The sequence below is a fragment of the Lutra lutra genome, chromosome 18 (genome assembly GCF_902655055.1).
Source record: "Lutra lutra chromosome 18, mLutLut1.2, whole genome shotgun sequence".
NCBI classification, from domain to species: domain Eukaryota; kingdom Metazoa; phylum Chordata; class Mammalia; order Carnivora; family Mustelidae; genus Lutra; species Lutra lutra.
This window is the reverse complement of record NC_062295.1, coordinates 10,073,478-10,090,988: the sequence shown is the minus strand read 5'-3', so window position 1 is coordinate 10,090,988 and position 17,511 is coordinate 10,073,478. Positions and strand designations below refer to the sequence as shown.

At 53.8% G+C, this 17,511-nt stretch overlaps 1 protein-coding gene across 1 annotated transcript in view; it reads right to left on the bottom strand.

Moving 5' to 3' along the window:
- Positions 1-240: 240 nt before the first annotated feature.
- The window catches only part of SNX29 (sorting nexin 29), a 479,895-nt gene continuing 462,624 nt past the window's right edge, over positions 241-17,511 (bottom strand). The window contains exon 21 of the mRNA XM_047712611.1: positions 241-806. Coding sequence (XP_047568567.1) covers positions 674-806 — 133 coding nt within the window. The 3' untranslated portion in view covers positions 241-673. The remainder of the gene's footprint in view (positions 807-17,511) is intronic.

The following is a 17,511-nucleotide window of genomic DNA, read 5'->3' as shown; positions in this document are numbered from 1 at the left end:
CGACAGGGGCTAGTTCTTCCAGAAGCCAACCTCAGAAGGCGGTGGGGAGTGCTCTATGCCCCCCCAGGTCAGCGTCCCTAGTGGCTCCTTAGCAAGAAGGCCACTGGCATGTCTCCCTCGAGGAGGCCACATGAGCTACCGCTGGCCACGGGTTGTACAACCAGGGGGTCTTAGGACCACTGGGAGAGAGTTGAAGGGGAAGGAACACAACCTCCCCCCTTGGATCCCACGTGTCTGTAGACTACAGCAGGCAGTTACGTTACAAGGAAAAAAAAAAAGGGTAACAGTCATTCTAATTCCACATGGGAAAGAGTTAGGAGGCGGTTTCTGACCTGCCTCAGAGCTGTGCCTCTCCGGCAAGGGGCTGTGCACGGCCCCTGGTTGCCCACCCTCCTGCCAGCCCCCTGAACTGGAGAGAGGGGAAGGGCAGGCCCCGGGAGGGTGTCCACGTGTGAGTCTGTCCTGCGAGCAGCTGCCTTGCCCTCTGAGACTGCCCAGTTTAATCAGTGTCCCGGGACTCGGGGTCGGTGGGGGGTGCCCTCAGGGCTTCACCAGGTGATGGGGGGGCGCACTCCGGGGGGCTAAGGGGCCGGCTGCTGGGGCCGGACACGGAGTGGCTGGGCGGAGGCAGCTGGCGCAGCACATAGGGCCCAAGTCTGGGATTCAGCAGAGGTCAGAGGTCGCCGCTCTGGGGCTCCACGTTGCGGGTTTCTCTGGGGTGACCGCGGGACGACAGCTTGGGGAAGCGGGAAGCCACTTTGGGCCGGGTGTTCTTGGTCAGCGGTTCTCCAGGAGGGGGGACGTCACTGTAAGACAGAGCAGGGAAGAGGCGGATTAAGTCGGGGCATCCAGCAGGGGCGGGAGCAGGCGGGAGCGCTCTTGGGGGGGGGGGGGGGACCGCGGCTCTCCAGCTCTGAGGGGCGAGCGCACGGGGGCCGTGGCTTTCTTCCCCCATTGTCACTGGCACGTGCCCTTGCTGGAAGAGGAAAGAAAAGAAAACGCTGTGGAGAACACTGCATTTAAGGTCAAAAGAGGTGTAGCAGGAATGGGGGACTGCCTGTGGAACTCGTCCTAAGAGAATAACCAGGATGTAGGCCAACGGCTAATTAGGACTTTCCTGTGCGAAAGAGCCAGAAATAGCACAAGTCAGCAGTCCCACCGAGGGGGTTACCCGTGTCTCCGCAGCGGGACGGCGGGAGCGTGGCAGGCTGTGGGGGAGGGGGCACAGAGCACCCCGGGAGGACAGACGGTGAGAAGCGAAGGTAACACGGGGTGGGGACACCTCCAGGTGTTCGGAAAAGCCTGCGGGAGAGGGCGGTGTGTCCCTTCATCCCATGACGTTCTTGAGCACTCGGGAGGGCCCAGCCCGCTTGGAGCCCCTGGAAACAGTCGTGAGCAAAACCGGTTGTCCCAGGCCTGGTGGAGACTCACAGGCCACTGGCGAGATGACATCATATGCAGGACCTGGTGTAAAGGCAGCCTGAGCCTCCCAGGGCAGAAGGTGCCGGAGACGGCGTGTGGGTCGGGTGCGAAGGCTCTCTGAGCAGGGGACAGGCACGGGCTGCTGGTGGGGGAGACGTAGTCGTCGGCCGGGCTGGGGCTGTGAAGGCAGAGTTGAATTCTTGTCTGATTTCCTACGGTTCTGGTCACAAATGACCCCATACTTAGTGGCTTGAACGCAAACATACCATCTTAGAGTTGTGGGGTCTTGAGTCTGAAACGGGTCTTACGGAGCTGAAGGCGGAATGCTGGCACAACTCATTCCCTCTGGAGGCTCCCGGGGAGACCGCTGCTGCCCGCCGGCGTGGGGGAGCCTTGTGAACCCCGGATTGGCAGAAACACACCGGGCTCCCCAGTCCACGCACCTGCTGATTCTGTTCATGGGAAGGTCCGGAATAGGGTGGTTTGGGGGAACAGGAAGTGTGTGGCTGCTTGGGGCAGGGGAGACCCAGGGTTCCCTTCTGCCGTGATGGAAACACATCGGAGCGCGGGGACGGCCGTGTGTATTTCTTTCTGGACTCGGAGCTGCTGAAGCGGGCGTGCTCTCAGCGTGGAACTGTGTGCGCGGGAACTCTACCCTCAAGGCTGCTGAAGGAAGTGGCCCAAGCCAAGGCAGCGAGGGGCGTTGCAAGGTCTTCGCCGGCAGGCCCATGTGGGGGGGCCTGCTAAGTGTCCTCCCCCTGCTGTTGAACTTGGCTTTGGTCCCCTCCCACATGGCTCTCCCCTCCTCGAGGTCCACATGGGGATGGTCTCAGGCTTTGAACCAGTGGGCAGGAAGCAAGGGACACACGGATGCAGAGGCCTCCTTCCCCTAGGCCATGAGATGCGGACTTCCCGAGCTCTAGGGCCCCACAGGGAACCCTGTGGGGACGACACGTCCCGGTGACCGATGCTGGGCACTGGTTCTCAGCACGGCTGGAACCTGGCCTGAGCCCTCAGCTGGAAGGTGGTGGGAGAAGCAGCCTCCTGAGCACGGCCACTCGCCCAGGACACAGCCCACATGTCCCACTGGTCCCACAGGTCCCTTCTCCTCGAGCTCTTGGGGCTTCTCTCCCTGGCAACCAGCTTGGCAGCCCTTACAGAAACTCCCCTTGTCCCTGCTGCTGGCTACCACTGGGGCACCCGAGGAAACAGGTCTGTGTAAGCAGCACCTGCCAGGAGCCCTGGGGAGACTGTTTATTTACTAAACCTCTGGGGTGCACCCCCGTGGCACCCCAGTTCCCAGCACGTGGGTGACATCGATCCAAAGGTCTCAGCCACTCAGCAGTGAAAAATGGCCACAGGGAGAGAGTTATTTTTCATTTGGCTCGTAAACCAGGCGCAGAGAGCCGGTCGATACCCCATTTGCTGGGAGCCGCCTCCCGTAGCTTGGAGGGGGCTGCACGTGGGTGATGCCAGCTGCTGGACTGGACCCCGGGGCATGCACAGGACTGAGCTCTCTTCTACCGAAGCTGAGACCATGGTCCCCCGAGAGCCAGCGACTGGGGAGGGCCATGTGTGCACGAGCTAGGACTGCGTTCTGCCTGCACGGTGTGCAACCAGGAAGAAGGGCTGCCTTCCAACTGTGGGGGCGGGGGAGGCCTTGCTCCATGCCCACAGCCAGCGGAGGGAGGGCCATGAGCGGCTGGGTTGGTCCGGGTGCACCAGCTACACAGCCTTGAACTCACTTGTGGGCAGACTTTAGGGCTCCAGGTCCTATGATGGGGATCCGAAGGACCCAGCTGGACCCATGTACCAGTCACTCCACTCCAGTCCTGAAGGTTTCGCTCTGGGAGTGCCATGGCTGTGCCTGACGGAAGGTGGCCTCCGTGCCCTTCCTCGGTTTCTTGCCCCTAGTTAGATCTGGGGCCCAGTGGTTCTGCCCTTGCAGATGACCCACAGATGGTTCTGGTGGTTCTTCAGATCCCAATTCCTAACCCCGAATGGTCTCTGTGATAGAATGATTCTGAATATAATCCTGGCGCGATGGCCTCATGGCGGGAAGGGGGATGGGTGGTGCTGCGTTCTTCTGTTCTTGGGACGCCACGGACATTGTTGATGAGGCCGGGAGAGCCGAGGGGCCTGGGCCGGTCTGTGGAGGTTACGGCGACAGTCACAGGGTGCTTGCTGGGAGGTGGAGGTGCTGTTGCATGCACGGGGGCGCGAAGGGAGTGTCCGGTGTGGCACGCGGAGGTACAGGGACTGAGCAGAGGGCACGTGTCTCCCGTGTGACAGTAGGACACAAGCCTGGGCCCATCTGATGAGACCCAGTTCTTCTTATCCTCTGGGCTAAGGGGCAAGTGACAGATACTTACAGAGAAAAAGACCTCCAGGATCCGGGGGGACAGCGGGAGGTGGGCACTGAGGCTGGAGAGGCTGGATTGTGCACTGCCATGTGAGCCCCTCACCCCGAGGATCACGGGGAGCCCTGTTAGCGTCACCCACTTCGGATGTACAGCCTCTAAAGCTAACAGTGGGGCCGGAGTGACAGAGAGGAGCCCCGGGCCCAGGGAGCCCCATGGGGTTGGTATGGCCCCCAGGAGAAGGATCCTGAGGTCAGAGCGAAGATGGGGGAGCAGGCACGGGGCAGGAGTAGGGGTGCTGGAGGGCGAGCCTCTGCGGACACAGCGGCCAATCGGGGCAGGGGAAGGAGTGAAAACAGGTTCCATTTGTGTTTGGACACTGGACGGGGGTGGGGGGAGCAGCAGAGCTGGAGGGGAAGGTAGAGCGGGTGCCTGTGGTAAATGACGCTACGCGAGAAAGTACAGATGGTGTCAGGTCTCGTTTGCGTACAAGGTGCGAGTCAGTCCACAGAAACACTGTTCTGTCTACTGCTGCCCCCGGAGACGCCGGCTTGCGCTATTTCATGGGCTGGAACCACGCATGGGCTTTTTTGCTTTAAAGATTTTATGTATTTGATAAAGAGCGAGCACAGGCAGGGGGAGCAGCAGAGGGAGAGGGAGAAGCAGGCTCCCTGCTGACCAGGGATCCCGATTCAGGGCTTTGATCCCGGGACCCTGGGACAAGACCTGAGTCAAAGACAGATGCTTAACGGCTGAGCCACCAGGTGCCCCCGTGGACGGGCTTCTGATCATTAGAGACCCCCGATGCTGCTGGGGTGACATTGGGCACCTCAAGTAGAGTTCATTACCCCAAGTGGTTGTCCCACGGCTGCCCAAGCAGACTGAGACCCACCTTCCAGCTTTGTACCCATCCACTATGTTGGGACCTCCCCCCGCAGGGCTGCTTTGAATAGAGGCTGGATGGTTTGCACCACCTCTGTGGCCCCCTACCCCCGGCCAATGAGACCTCGAGCCCCCGCTCTCTGGACCCTGCCACTGCCCCGTCTCAGCCCCACCGCTCCTCCTAGCTGGGACCCTGGGCTCGACTGTAACCAATGCCCATCTCCCGATCTTGAACTTGTCCAACACAGAAACTCTGAATTTCCCCATCGCACCTTTCTTCCTCCTCTGGTCTTCTCAGCTTTCGTAAATGGGACAACTCTCTGCATCCTTGCTCAAACCCTAACCCACCGCCTTGGCCTTCCCTTCACATTCCACGCCTTACTCACCGAAGTGCCCTGTGGGGTCTCCATCTGGACACGTGTGCAACACCGGCACTGCCCTCCCCGCCCATAGTGACATCCCAGGTCCAGACACCGTGGCCTCTGGCCTGGACTCCCGACAGATTTCTCCCATCCAAGTACTAACCAGGCCCAACCCTGCTTAGCTTCCGAGTTCAGATCCCGACAGATTTTTTTTTTTTTAAGATTTTATTTATTTATTTGTCAGAGAGAGAGAGCGAGAGTGAGCACAAGCAGATAGAGTGGCAGGCAGAGGCAGAGGGAGAAGCAGGCTCCCTGCTGAGCAAGGAGCCCGATGTGGGACTCGATCCCAGGACGCTGGGATCATGACCTGAGCCGAAGGCAGCTGCTTAACCCACTGAGCCACCCAGGTGTCCCTAAGATCCCGACAGATTTCTAAAGGGTCTCCCTGTGTCTGTGGATTCCTCTGCGTCTCGTCCCAAGTCCTCCTCCATTTCCCTTCCCTACAGCTTCCGGCTGCCCTCGGGTCCAGCCCACGCCCCCTCCGGCTTTGCTCAGTTGTCCCTGAGCGCAGGTCTGAGCTCCAAAGTCGCCTCTGCTCATGGGCCACCCAGTCACTGTGTTTTGGTTTCCTTACGGCAACTGCCACTCGGTCCCCTTCCCCACCGCCTGCCCCGCACCTAGAACTACATCTGGCACACTCAGTCGTTCAGGTACAGCCACAGAGCTGCCAACAGCAAGTTCACCTGCACTGAGCCTTGTCCTTCTGGTCGGACGGTAGCGTGGCCACGCCCAGCTTAGTGGATGTGGCCGTGCGTGACCCCAGAACGTGGACCTTGGAATGAGAGCGCCATGAACGCTCTTGAGGTTTACTTTGAGAGAACAGGAGTAAGGACCCATATTCACGTCTCTCCTAGAGAAAGTGGTGGTAATAGGACCTCCGAGACTCTTAAGGTAACCCTCCAAAGCCATCACCCAGATCTGCCCGTCGGTAAAAGCTCAGTGGTTTTAACATTGTGTGTGCAGAGAATAAAAGCCTAGAAAACGGTAATGGTGGTGGTGGTTCAAGGCGGCGTGAGGTGGGCAGACAGACAGCCCCGTGCATGAGCACAGAAGCACCAAGAGACGGGCGTCCCGAAGCAGATCACGGAGGGCCCAGAGCGGGTGAAGGGCTCCTGGGAACCACCACGAGCGAGAGGACAGATTGACAGACAAGCAGGGGAAGGACACGGTGGACACTTCATGGGGGACGATAAACAGGTAGGTGATGCTGCTAGTGTTTGCTGAGCCTGGGAGGGGAGTCGCGGCTGGAACCACCAAGCTAAACCAGCTGATCGGGACCGGCCTTGGCTCCAAGCCCGGCCTCGGAGTGAAGCCCTTCCGCTCTCCGCACGACCACCCCTGAGGTGGTCCTGCCAACCGCCCCCCCCCTCCCCCAGCCTCAAGGCTCCTCAGTGGGCACTGGGCACACTCCTGCACGGGTGCCTCTGTGCTTGCCGGTCCCCAAAGACAGAAAGGCCACCTGGCCTTCTCCCCTTCTCCTCCTCCCCTTCTGGACTCAGTGCGGCCTCCCCTGCAGGAGCCCCTCAGCATGTGCGGCTGTGGTCAGCCTGGTTCACAGAACAACAGTGGTTGGGGGGGCGGGGGGTGTCCCAGACCCGGCACTCCATGAAGACGCGTGGAATGAGCGAGCCCACAGGGCATCCAGTGCAGCCCCAGACCGTTCTCTGAGGCCCCAAAAGTATGCAGGCTGGCCGGAGAGGCTATCGGCAAGCACTGGGATGGTGGTCGGAGGGGTGGCTGGACAAACAGGGGACGCGTTTTAGGAAAACCGAGGGAGCTGCGGGCAAAGGTTCCATCGTATCCTCCGTGAGTCCTGCCTCAGGAGCTCCACGTCCGGGGGTCCCTTCGGTCCACACAGGCTTCCCCTCGGGAAGCCTGGCAACAATGTACCCGCCCCTAGGCTGGGCGACTCCCCGAATCCACGGCTGACTGGGCATGAGCACGGCTGCCCACGTCACCCAGGAGGACACACACGCGGGCACGCACCTCGGCATAACGGTCAGTGAAGACAACAGGTTACGGAAGACCGGGTAGGATCCTACCGCCATTAAGAACAAAACCTCGCGCGAGAGAATGAGCACGTGCGTGGAAACGCAGAGAACAGCAGGAGCCACGGGACAGCGCGCTCGTTGTGGATTACACGTCAGTAGCTAGGACTCCTCCCGTGTTACTCGCTCAGTAAAGCAACACCAGACACCAGAACACTGCAGGAAGGAGCCCGTCTGCTGCTGTCCGAGGTCCCCGAGGCGCAGCCTCCCTGGGTCCCTCTCCGCGGCCCGGTGACAGCACGCACACACCAGCTCGCCTGTGGGAAGCCACCAAGGCTGGGTCTGCGTGCGCCCGGTGCAGGGTCCCCCCGCAGGAGCAAGTCTGGGTCCAGCCGCTGCACCCGCTCCAGGAAGGAAGCGCTCTCCTGCGCGGACCAGGGAGTGCAGGTCCGGGAGAGGTTTCGGAGCTGTGAGCCGGGCATCTGAGGCTCCCCAACCGTTCGCCACCAAGCCTTAACGACTCCTTGGTGGTTCTGGGGACCGCACGAATGTGTTGGATGGTCTCCCTTCATGTGTCTTAAAATACAAAGCTGATCCCAGCACAGGCCCCTACTCCCAGCCTTCCAGAGGCGGCCGCTGCACAGCGAATCAAGTTCACGATCCGTACGACTTGCGGCCGAGGCCAGGCTCCCCCCACCAGGGAGACTCTGCATGTGGCCCCATCTGTTCCTCACGGGTTCCGATGGCTGCTGGCAAGTTGTCCCCCTGGAGAGAGTGTTCCTCACCTACCACGGTCCCTGACTTCTACATCCCCTTCCAGGCGTGTATCTCCCGTGGCAGGAATTCCGTCTGTTCCATGTCACAGCCTCCCCGACTAGACGGTGCGCTCCCCGAGGCTAAGGCAGCTCGGCCAGAGGTCTCACTTCTGTACTCAAAGTGCAATCGTGGACCTTTACGCATGCTTGCTGTGTGCCGGGCACGGTCCTCACTGCCCTGCACGTGTGCGGTAATCCACGCCACAGCCAGGGAGGGAGGGAGGCCCATGCGTACCCCCTTTCCAGGGGAGGAAGCGGAGGCATGGAGAGGTTAACTGGCCCAGGGTTAAGGATACAGAGGGGACAGGATCCTAGCTGTCTGCGTCCCCAGCTCCCGTCCCTCGCCATGTACTGTACTCTCCTCATCCTGGAGCTCTTTCCCTTTCCGTAAAATTCGCAGAACATTCTTACCCCAGGGCTTCTGGGTGGCTCCGTTGGTTAAGTGTCTGCCTCCAGCTCAGGGCATGATCCCGGGGTCCTGGGATCGAGTCCCACATCAGGCTCCCTGCTCAGCGGGGAGTCTGCTTCTCCCTCTGCCTGCTGCTCCCCCTGCTTGTGCTCTCTTTGTCAAATACAATCTTAAGAAAAACAAAAAAAACTCCCACCCTAGCTTGCAAGGCTGAAGCTAAAGAGAAAGGCGAAACTCGGGGACGGACACGGAGCAGGGCTGTGGCTCTCGCCTGCGGTGCTTTCACGCTGCACGGCAGAGGGAGCCCTTGCGGAGACGAGCGGCCCGAGTGCAAAGCCAAGAACATTCCACTCTGCCATCCCTGACTCGCAGCCTTCGAGAGCCGCAGACCCGGGCAAGAGCTCAGGCAGAACCACAGGGGCTGCGGGGCGGGCAGCTGGGCGTGGTCCGGGCACGGGCTCCCCCGAGTCTCCGCGCTGCTGGGCAGAAGGATCCCAGGGGCTCAGGCAGGGCGAGTGGCTTCTGCTGCAGGGCCCAGCTGGGATGAGGACCTGCTAGTGTGACTCCAAAGCTTGCGTGCTACCCCACGGCAGACCCAGAACGCGGGGCCCGTGGTTCTGGGGGCCAGAGGGCCAGGCAGAGGGTTCTGGGGTCGGCTGCTCCGTAGGCAGTCGGTTTACTGGGCTTGGGAGAGCAGGGGTCTGGCAGAGGTCGGGTCCTGCTGTCACCGCAGAGCAGAGACTGCGGCTCAGAGACGACGACAGGGCCCACGGCACAGAGCAGGAGGCAAAGCCAACGATCAGAGTCAGCATCTGATTGTTCTAACATTTTAATCCCAGCGTCGTTAACATGCACCTTAATCTCTGGTGTACGAGACCGTGATCGCTTCCACCTGTCGCCCAGGGTGCGTCATAGTCCTTCACCCCCATGGCCCGTTTCGCCCCTTCCGCAACCCCCACCCGACCCCCCGTGTGTTAAGTTCAGTTGTTTTTTGGTGTGTCTTTCTTTCTCCTCCACTTGTTTCTTAAACACAGGAGGGAAATCATACGGTGTTTCTCTTCGACTGGCTTGTCTTGCTTAGAATTACACTCTGTGCGGCCATAGATGCTGCTGCAAACGGCGAGATTCCACTCTTACAGCTGCATGATGATCGTGTGTGTGTGTGTGTGTGTGTACACGTGCACACGTACCTTCTCTTCCTTCTCTGCCCCCTGGGGATGGACACGTGGCCGCTTCCACAACCCGGCTATCGTGAATCGTGCTGCTGTCAACACAAGAGGTCGTGCATCCCTTTCCGTGAGTGTTTTCGTATTTTGGGGGTGAACAGCCAGTAGAGCCGCTACTGGGTGATAGGGTAATTCTGTTTTTAACTTTTTGACAAACCTCCATATTCGTGTCCGGGCTGGCTGCACCAGTCTGCGTTCCCACCAACAGTGCACGACGGCTCCTTTTTCTCCACAGCCTCGCCAACGTGTGTGTCGTGTTGGCGGCTTTAGCCATTCTGATCTGTGTCCGATGACACCGCATTGTGGTTCTGACGGGCATCTCCCTGGTGACGAGTGATGCTGAGCCCTCTGTATGTCACCTTGGAGAAATGTCTGCTCCTGTCTTCTGCCCGTTTTTTAAATTGCATTCCGTTCTTTATTTTGGATACTAACCCTTTATCAGGTCATTTGCAGGTGTGCTCTCCCAGTCAGCAAGTGGTCTTCTAGTTTTGTTGACTGTTTCCTTTGCTGTGCAGAAGCTTTTATTTTGATAGAGTTCCAATAGTTTATTTTTGGTTCCCTTGCCTCAGGAGACAGATCTAGAAATAAGTTGTCATGGCCGATGTCAACGCAGCTACTGCCTCTGTTCTCTTCTAGGATTTTTATGGTCTCAGGTCTCACATTTAGGTCTTTAATCCATTTTGAATTTATTTTTGTGCATGGTGTGAAGAAATGGTCATTTTATACTCCTGCACGTCGCTGTCCAATTTTCCTAACACCATCTGTTGAAGGGACTTTTTTCCCCGCTGCATGTTTTCTCATTTGCCAAAGATTAATTGACCATATAATTGTGGGTTTCGTTGTGGGTTTTCTATGCATTCACCTGTGTGTCTACTTTTCATGCCAGTACCATACTGTTTGAATCACCACAGCTTGGTCATATAACTTGAAGGCTGGAATGATGAGAATTCCAGTTTTGTTTTTCTTCTTCAAAATTGTTTCGGCTACTTGGGGTCCTTTGTGGCTCCATCCAAATTTTAGGATTTGTCTGTTCGACTTCTGTGCAAAACATCATTGTTATTTTGACAGGGATTATATTAAATCGGTAGATTGCTTTGGGTTTTAACAATATTTATTCTTCCAACCCATGAGCATGGAATGTCTTTCTCTTTCTTAGTGTCCTCTGCAACTTCTTCCAGCAGTGTTTCCTAGTTTTCAGAGTAAGTCTGTCACCTCCTCAGTCAGGTTTAATCCTAGGTAACTTACTCTTTTTGGTGCCACCGTAAATGGGATTGTTTTCTTTTTCTTTTTGAAAATGAAGCTGATATGCTTCATGATTAGCATGTAGGAATGCAACAGATTTCTGTTTGTTTTGTATCCTGGAACCTTACAGAATTCATGTATCCGTTCTAGCCATTTTTGGTGGAGTCTTTCAGGTTTTCTAGATATAGTATCATGTCATCTGCAAATGCAGGACGCTTTATTTCTTCCTTACCAATCTGGATGCCTTTTATTTCTTTTGGCTGGCTGATTGCTGTGGCCAGGACGCACAGGACTATGTTGAACAGAAGTGATGAGTAAACATCCTTGTCTTGCTCCTGACCTCAGGAGGAAAGCTCTCAGTTTTGTCCCGCTGAGTAGGATGTTAGCTGTGCATTTTTGATGCTTGGCCTTCATTTTGATGAAGTCTGTTCCCTCTAGACCTACTGTGTTGAAGGTTTTTATCATGAATGGATGTTGTCCTCTGTCACGTGGTTTTTCCACATCTTCTGCGACGATCATGTGGTTTTTATCCTTTCTCTTATTGGTGTGACGGATCCTGTTGATGATGATTTGTAAACATTAAACTACCTTTGCATTCTAGGAATGAATCCCACCTGATTGTGGTAAATGACTTAACACATTGTTGGATCTGGTTTGCTGATATTTTGTTGAGGATTTTTGTATCTAGGTTTATCAGAGATACTGGCCTATAGTTTTCTCTTTTTGGGGGGTGGTATTGTGGTATCTTTAGGTCTTAATTTTTCTTGAGAAGTTTGTTGGACTTCACCTGTGAAGCTATCTGGTCCTGGTCCTGGACTTTGGTTTTGGTTTGTTGGGGGGTTTTGGTTACTGACTCACTTTCACTGTTGGTTATTGGTCTGTTCCAATTTTCTATTTCTTCCTGCTTCAGGCTGGGTAGATTATATGTTTTTAGGAATTTATGCATTTCACCTAGGTCGCCCAACTTGTTGGCATATAATTTTTTTTTTAGAGCGAGCATGAACGGGGAGGCGGGAGGGAGAGAAAGTGAGGCAGACTCCATGCCAAGCACAGAGCCTGACATGGGGCTTGATCTTATGACCCTGAGAGATCATGACCTGAGCCAAGATTGAGATTTGGATACTTAACCATCTGAGCCACACAGGTGCCCCCAGGCATATAATTTTTCTTACATTGACTGTATTTCTGTGGTGTTAATTTCTCCTCTTGCCTTTGTGATTTTGAGGTATTTTTTTTTTTCATGAATCTGGCTGGAGGTTTATCAATTTCATTGGTCCTTTCAAAGAACCGGCTCTTCTGGTTTCATTGATCTGCTCTAATCTTTATTTCCTTCCGCTGGTTTTGGGTTTTCTTTTTCTAGGTCCTGTAAGTAAGGTTGGTGGAGATTCTTTTTGCTTCTTGAGGTAGCCCTGTATTGCCATGAACTTCCCTTTTAGAAAGACTTTTGCTATGTCCCAGAGATTTTGGACTGTTGTGTTTCCCTTTTCATTTCTTTCCATGTAATGTTTGATTTCGTCTTTGATTTCTTGGTTGACCCATTCATTGTTGGGTAGTGTGTTACTTGTCCTCCCTGTACTTGCGGTCTTTCTGGACTTTTTCCTGGGCAGATTTCTAGTTTCATAATATTGTGGTCAAAAGGTGCACAGTGTGACTTCAGTCTTTCTGAGTTTGTTGATACTTGTTTTGTGGCCTCATATGGGATCTGTTTTGGAGAGTGTTCCGTGTGCAATTGAAGAAAACGTGTAGTCTTCTGTTTTAGGAGGGAATGTTTTGACTGTATCTGTTAAAGCCATCTGGTCCAGTGTGTCATTCAAAGCCACTGTTGCCTTCTTGATATTCTGCTTGGATGATAGGTCTGTGGACATCACTGGAGTGTTAAAGACCCTAAGGTTATTGTATTACTATCCTTAATTAGTTCCTTTATGTTTGTTATTAACTTTTTTACATATTTGGGTGGTCCATGTTGGGCACATAAAATTGTTATATCTTCTTGTTGGATTGTCCCTTTAATTACATGGCATTCTTTTTCTCTTGGGTATGGGCTTTGTTTTGAAGTCTGTTCTGTCCAATGGAAGTACCGTGACCCCAGCTTTCTTTTGACATCTGTCTGCATGAGAGAGGTTTCTCCATGTTCCCTCATGTTTGGTCCGCAGGTGTCTGTAGGTCTGCTGGGAGTCTCCTATAGACCCAGCATATAGATGGTCTATTTTTTTTTTTTTTAATCCATCCTGTCACCCTGTCTTTTAATTGGGATGCTGAATCCATTTACATTCAAAGTAATTACTGATGGATACATGTTTATTGCCATTTTGTTACTTGTTTTGTGGTTTTACAGTTTTTCTCTGATCCTTCTTTTGCTCTTTTTTGGCTTACCGGCTTTCTTTAGTGATATACTGGGATTCCTTTCTCCTTATTCTTTGTCCCTTACTGGTGTCTGATTTCTAGTTAGCAGGAGGCTTATCTCTACGTCTTCTGAATATATTAAGTTGATGGTTGCTTAAGTCTGAATCCATTCTTTATTCCTCTCCCACCACATTTTAGGTGTGTTGTGTCATATTTTACCTCCTTTTATTGTGTGAGTCCCCGAACGGAGTTTTACAGATATACTTATTTTTACTGTTTTTTACTTATTTTTACTGTGTTTGTGTTTCTGACTGTTCGTACTTATGGTCTTGCCTTTCCACGCAGAGCGCCCCCTCGAACACTTCTTGTAGGGTTAGCTTAGTGGTTAGGAAGTCCTTTAGCTTTTGTCTGAGATGCTCCCTTCTTTTATTTTGAATGGTATAGTCTTGTTGGATAGAACATTCTTGGCTGCATACTTTCTTCCTTTTAGTATTTTGAATATATTTTGCCACTGTCTTCCGGGCCTGCAGACTTTCTGCTGAAAAATCTGGTGATAGCTCAAGGGGGTTTCCCCTGGTGTGTAACTGTCTCTTGTCTTGTTGCTTTTAAAAATCTCTAAAAAAAAAAAAACAAACAAAAAAAATCAATTATCACTACTTTTCCCCAAGTTAATGACTGTAGGTCCTGGTATGGACCTCCTAGGGTTGATTTTGCTGGAGGATCTCTGAGCCTCCTGGATCTGGGTCTCGGTTTCCTTCTCCGGATTTGGAAAGTTTTCAGCTCTCTTTTCTTCTTCTGGGATCACTATAATACGAATGTTATTCCATTTGATGAAGTCACAGTCCCGTAAGTCTATTCTCATTCTGCATACATTTTTTTGCTCTCACCTCAGCTTGATGACTTTCCCTTCCTCTGTCCTCCAGGTCATTAAATCACTCCTCTGCTTCCTCTAGCCCGCTGTTCATTCCATCTAGTGTATTTTTAATTTCATGTTGTGTTATCCGTGACTGGTTCTTTTTCATCTCCTTGTTAAGGGTCTCACTGCTGTCCTCCGCTGTTTCTGCAAGTCTGGTGAGTTTGTTTATGATCATTAAATTTTCCACGGACACATTATACTTGATCCATTTTGCCTAGGTCTCCGGGCACAGAGAAAGACACCTGTTCTTTGAGGACATATTCTTCTCGTTTTGCTTACCTCTGTTTCTGTGTGCTAGGGAAGTCAGCTCCATCTCCTACTCCTGACAGTAATGGCCTCACGAAGAGATCCTGTAGTGCCCTGCAGGGCAGTGTCCCCTGATCCCCAGAACCTGGCGTTTCAGGCACTGTGTCCTGTGCGTCTCCCTGTACCCTGCTGCTTGTCCTTCCATCACCCGCAGAGCGTCTCTTTGCCTGCCGTGGGCAGTGCTGGGTCCCCGGATGTGCCTTTGGCTTCCACAGGGACTGGCCACCATGGCCGCCAGGACAAGGCCCCAGCAAGACATGGGGGTGGGGAGGTTGTTAGCAAGGTCTGCTCTGGTCTTCTGGGGGAGGGGACCCCCAGCATGGGGACTGAGGCAAGTGTGACTGTCATGCTCGGGGCAGGACTTGGTGTAAGCAAGGTGGTAGTACCTGTTGGCATTGCAGTGGTTCTAGCAGGTGACCCGGAATTAATGCTGGGGGGTGGGGAGCTCCTATGTTCCTCAAGGAGGCTCCCTGGGACAGGCTTTGAGGCGAGTAAGTCACTCTCCCTGCAGTGCCTCTCAGGCAGTTTGCAAACTGCTGCTTTTATGCCAAGTCTCCGTGGGCATGTGTCCTGCTGTCTCTTTAAGGGCGGGGGCTCGGGACTAACTCCCAGAGTGGAGCTGAGCCTGCTGGTTTTAGAATGCCCGGCTTTAAGTCCCTCTGGTGTTAAGAAGGCAGGAAATTTGGCCCCTGTTTCGGGAACTTGTCTTGCTCCTGCAGGTTCTGGGTGTGAGTTCTCACCCTTCTCTGCTGCTGTAGCCACTAACTCCGGAGAGCCATGCTCCGTCCTCCTCCCCGCCACCTCTCTGCCCTTCCTACCCTCTTCATGTATCCTATTCTCTGCCTGAACCTGTGAAATTTGTTCTGCCGGTCTTCAGGTCGTTATGCTGATGTGAGTGTTGTCTAGTTCTATCCATGGGACAGGGTGAGCTGAGGGGTCTCCCTTACTTCCTCTTCCCAGCCTCTCCAATACCTTTTCAAAGCTGGGGTTCTCAGCCCTGGGTATCCTTTAAACTCCCCAGTGGGACTTAAAAAGCAGCAGCCCTACTGCACCGGGCAGGGGTTGGCCTCTGTACTTCTCAGACTCACGCCAGGAGATCCAGTGTGTAAGTCCAGGCTGAGGGCCAAAGGATTTAAAGCAACCGTATCACTCGCGGGCAATTCTGCAAATTTGAAGACCAGTTAAAAGGAGACCTCTTCCATTAATCTCTGCGCTCGGAGGCGGGCATTCTGGTGGACTGGCCAAGTGGCTGAACATTTGATTGTATCAGACCTTCTGGAGAAACAATTTTATCCGATGTTTTAGAGCGGGGAGAGGAGAGAGAGACTCCTAATTCCACAGCCACTGTGGAGTGTAACGTGGGTCTCAACCTCACGGCTGTGAGATCATGACCTGAGCCGTATTCAAGAGTGAGACACTAACAGACCAAGCCACCCGGGTGCCCCTAGGGAAATAGTTTTAAACCCTCCTTGGAGGAGGGCAGATCTGAGCCCAGTCTGTGGAGGCTGGCAGCTGTGGGATCTGCATGGATGACGGTGAAGATTTTTCTAGTATTTTCCTGGCAAATGCGTGTCCTGGTTTCACCATTCCAGACCAGGTCGGGCCTTATCCAAGACAGACGGCGACTAGCAGAATATTTAAAAGTGCTGCTCCCCTCACTAGGATGGCATCTTACTTATAAGCATGGCTCACTCGGCTCAAGATGAAGACAAGCTTCATCATTTTCCATGGCGCCCCAAACCTCTCTACCTCTAGGATTCAACAGAAAATTTATTTCTCTTTCAATATCACAGGCTATCACAGGCAATTTGGAGTTTCTCTTGCGGCTTTCCCCCAAGTAATTCTTACAACGCTAACATTCAAATGAGAAGGGTCCCATGCATAAAAAGCCAGCAGTTCCATCTTCTTGCGGAAGTTAAATAAGGCCGAAGACACTCCCTTCTCCGTCTTCTTTTTTCTCCAGTCTTCAGCATCCGTGCACTTTGTGAACTGAATTATTTTCTTCAGTAGAAAACACAAAGTGGTGTAAGATAAAGTGGGGAGAGAAAAACGTACGCAGTGAGTCTCCCCACCCCCCACTCTCCAGGCAACCGGGATGATTTTTCGACGTCTCTTTCTAGGCCTCTCCATTGCACGCAGAGCATTTCCACGAACACGGGTGTGCATGTGTGCGCGTCCGTATTGTCTGCTTCCTCTAAAAGTGGAAAACTTACGCACTGCGCCGCATCTTGCTTTTTCCTCGTAGAGGTGACCGTGGAGAGCTCTCCACACCACCCAGGCAGGTCAGCGCCCATATTCTAGTCTAGGGACCAGACTCCTGAAGGGGCCAAGAGCACACATACGGCTCAGCCCTCGCAGCATGAAGACACCACAGACCACACGAGGAAATGCGTGTGGCTGTGTTCCAGCACGATTCGCAAAAACAGGCAGTGGGTGGGATCTGGCCCGTGGACCACAGGGGGCTGACCTCTGCTGTATCTGCCCACGGCTACGTGATGCCAGACAGCATGGCCCGTGGGCCCAAGGCCTATACAGGGAGCAGACCCGGGCTTGCTGCTCCAAGAGTCGCTGACGGCACACACAAATCCTCCTCTTGCTTATCCCCGAGCCCATCTTAAGCCAAATGCTGGGACCGATTCTCACAGGTGACTCTCCCGCCCCCTCCAACCACCCCCCCCTCCCCAAAACAGCATCCAGGACACCAAATGCCATGCCCTGGGTCACGTCAAGGGAGTTAAAGCAGCACTGTTTGTTCTATTTTTTTTTTTTAATTAACATACAGTGTATTTGTTTCAGGGGTACAGGTCTGTGCTTCGACAGCCTTACACAACACACAGCCCTCACCACAACACATCCCCCAGCCTCCCCATCCCTCCCCCGCAGCAACCCTCAGTTTGTTTCCTGAGATTAAGAGCCTCTTACAGTTTGTCTCCCTCTCCAGTTTTGTCTTCATTTTTTCCTTTCTTCCCCTCTGATCCTCTGCCTTGGTTCTTAAATTCTACCTATCAGTGAGACCATATGGTAACTGTCTTTCTGATTGACTTATTTCCCTTGGTTTCCTTTTAGAGATGTGGGTGGAGGTCAAGGACGCTGTAGCTGCAGAAGGGAGGGGGTGGCAGAGGCACAGGCCTTCGGGCTGGGGTCCAGGAGCAAAGAGCTAAGCCCTGCTCCCATCCCTTA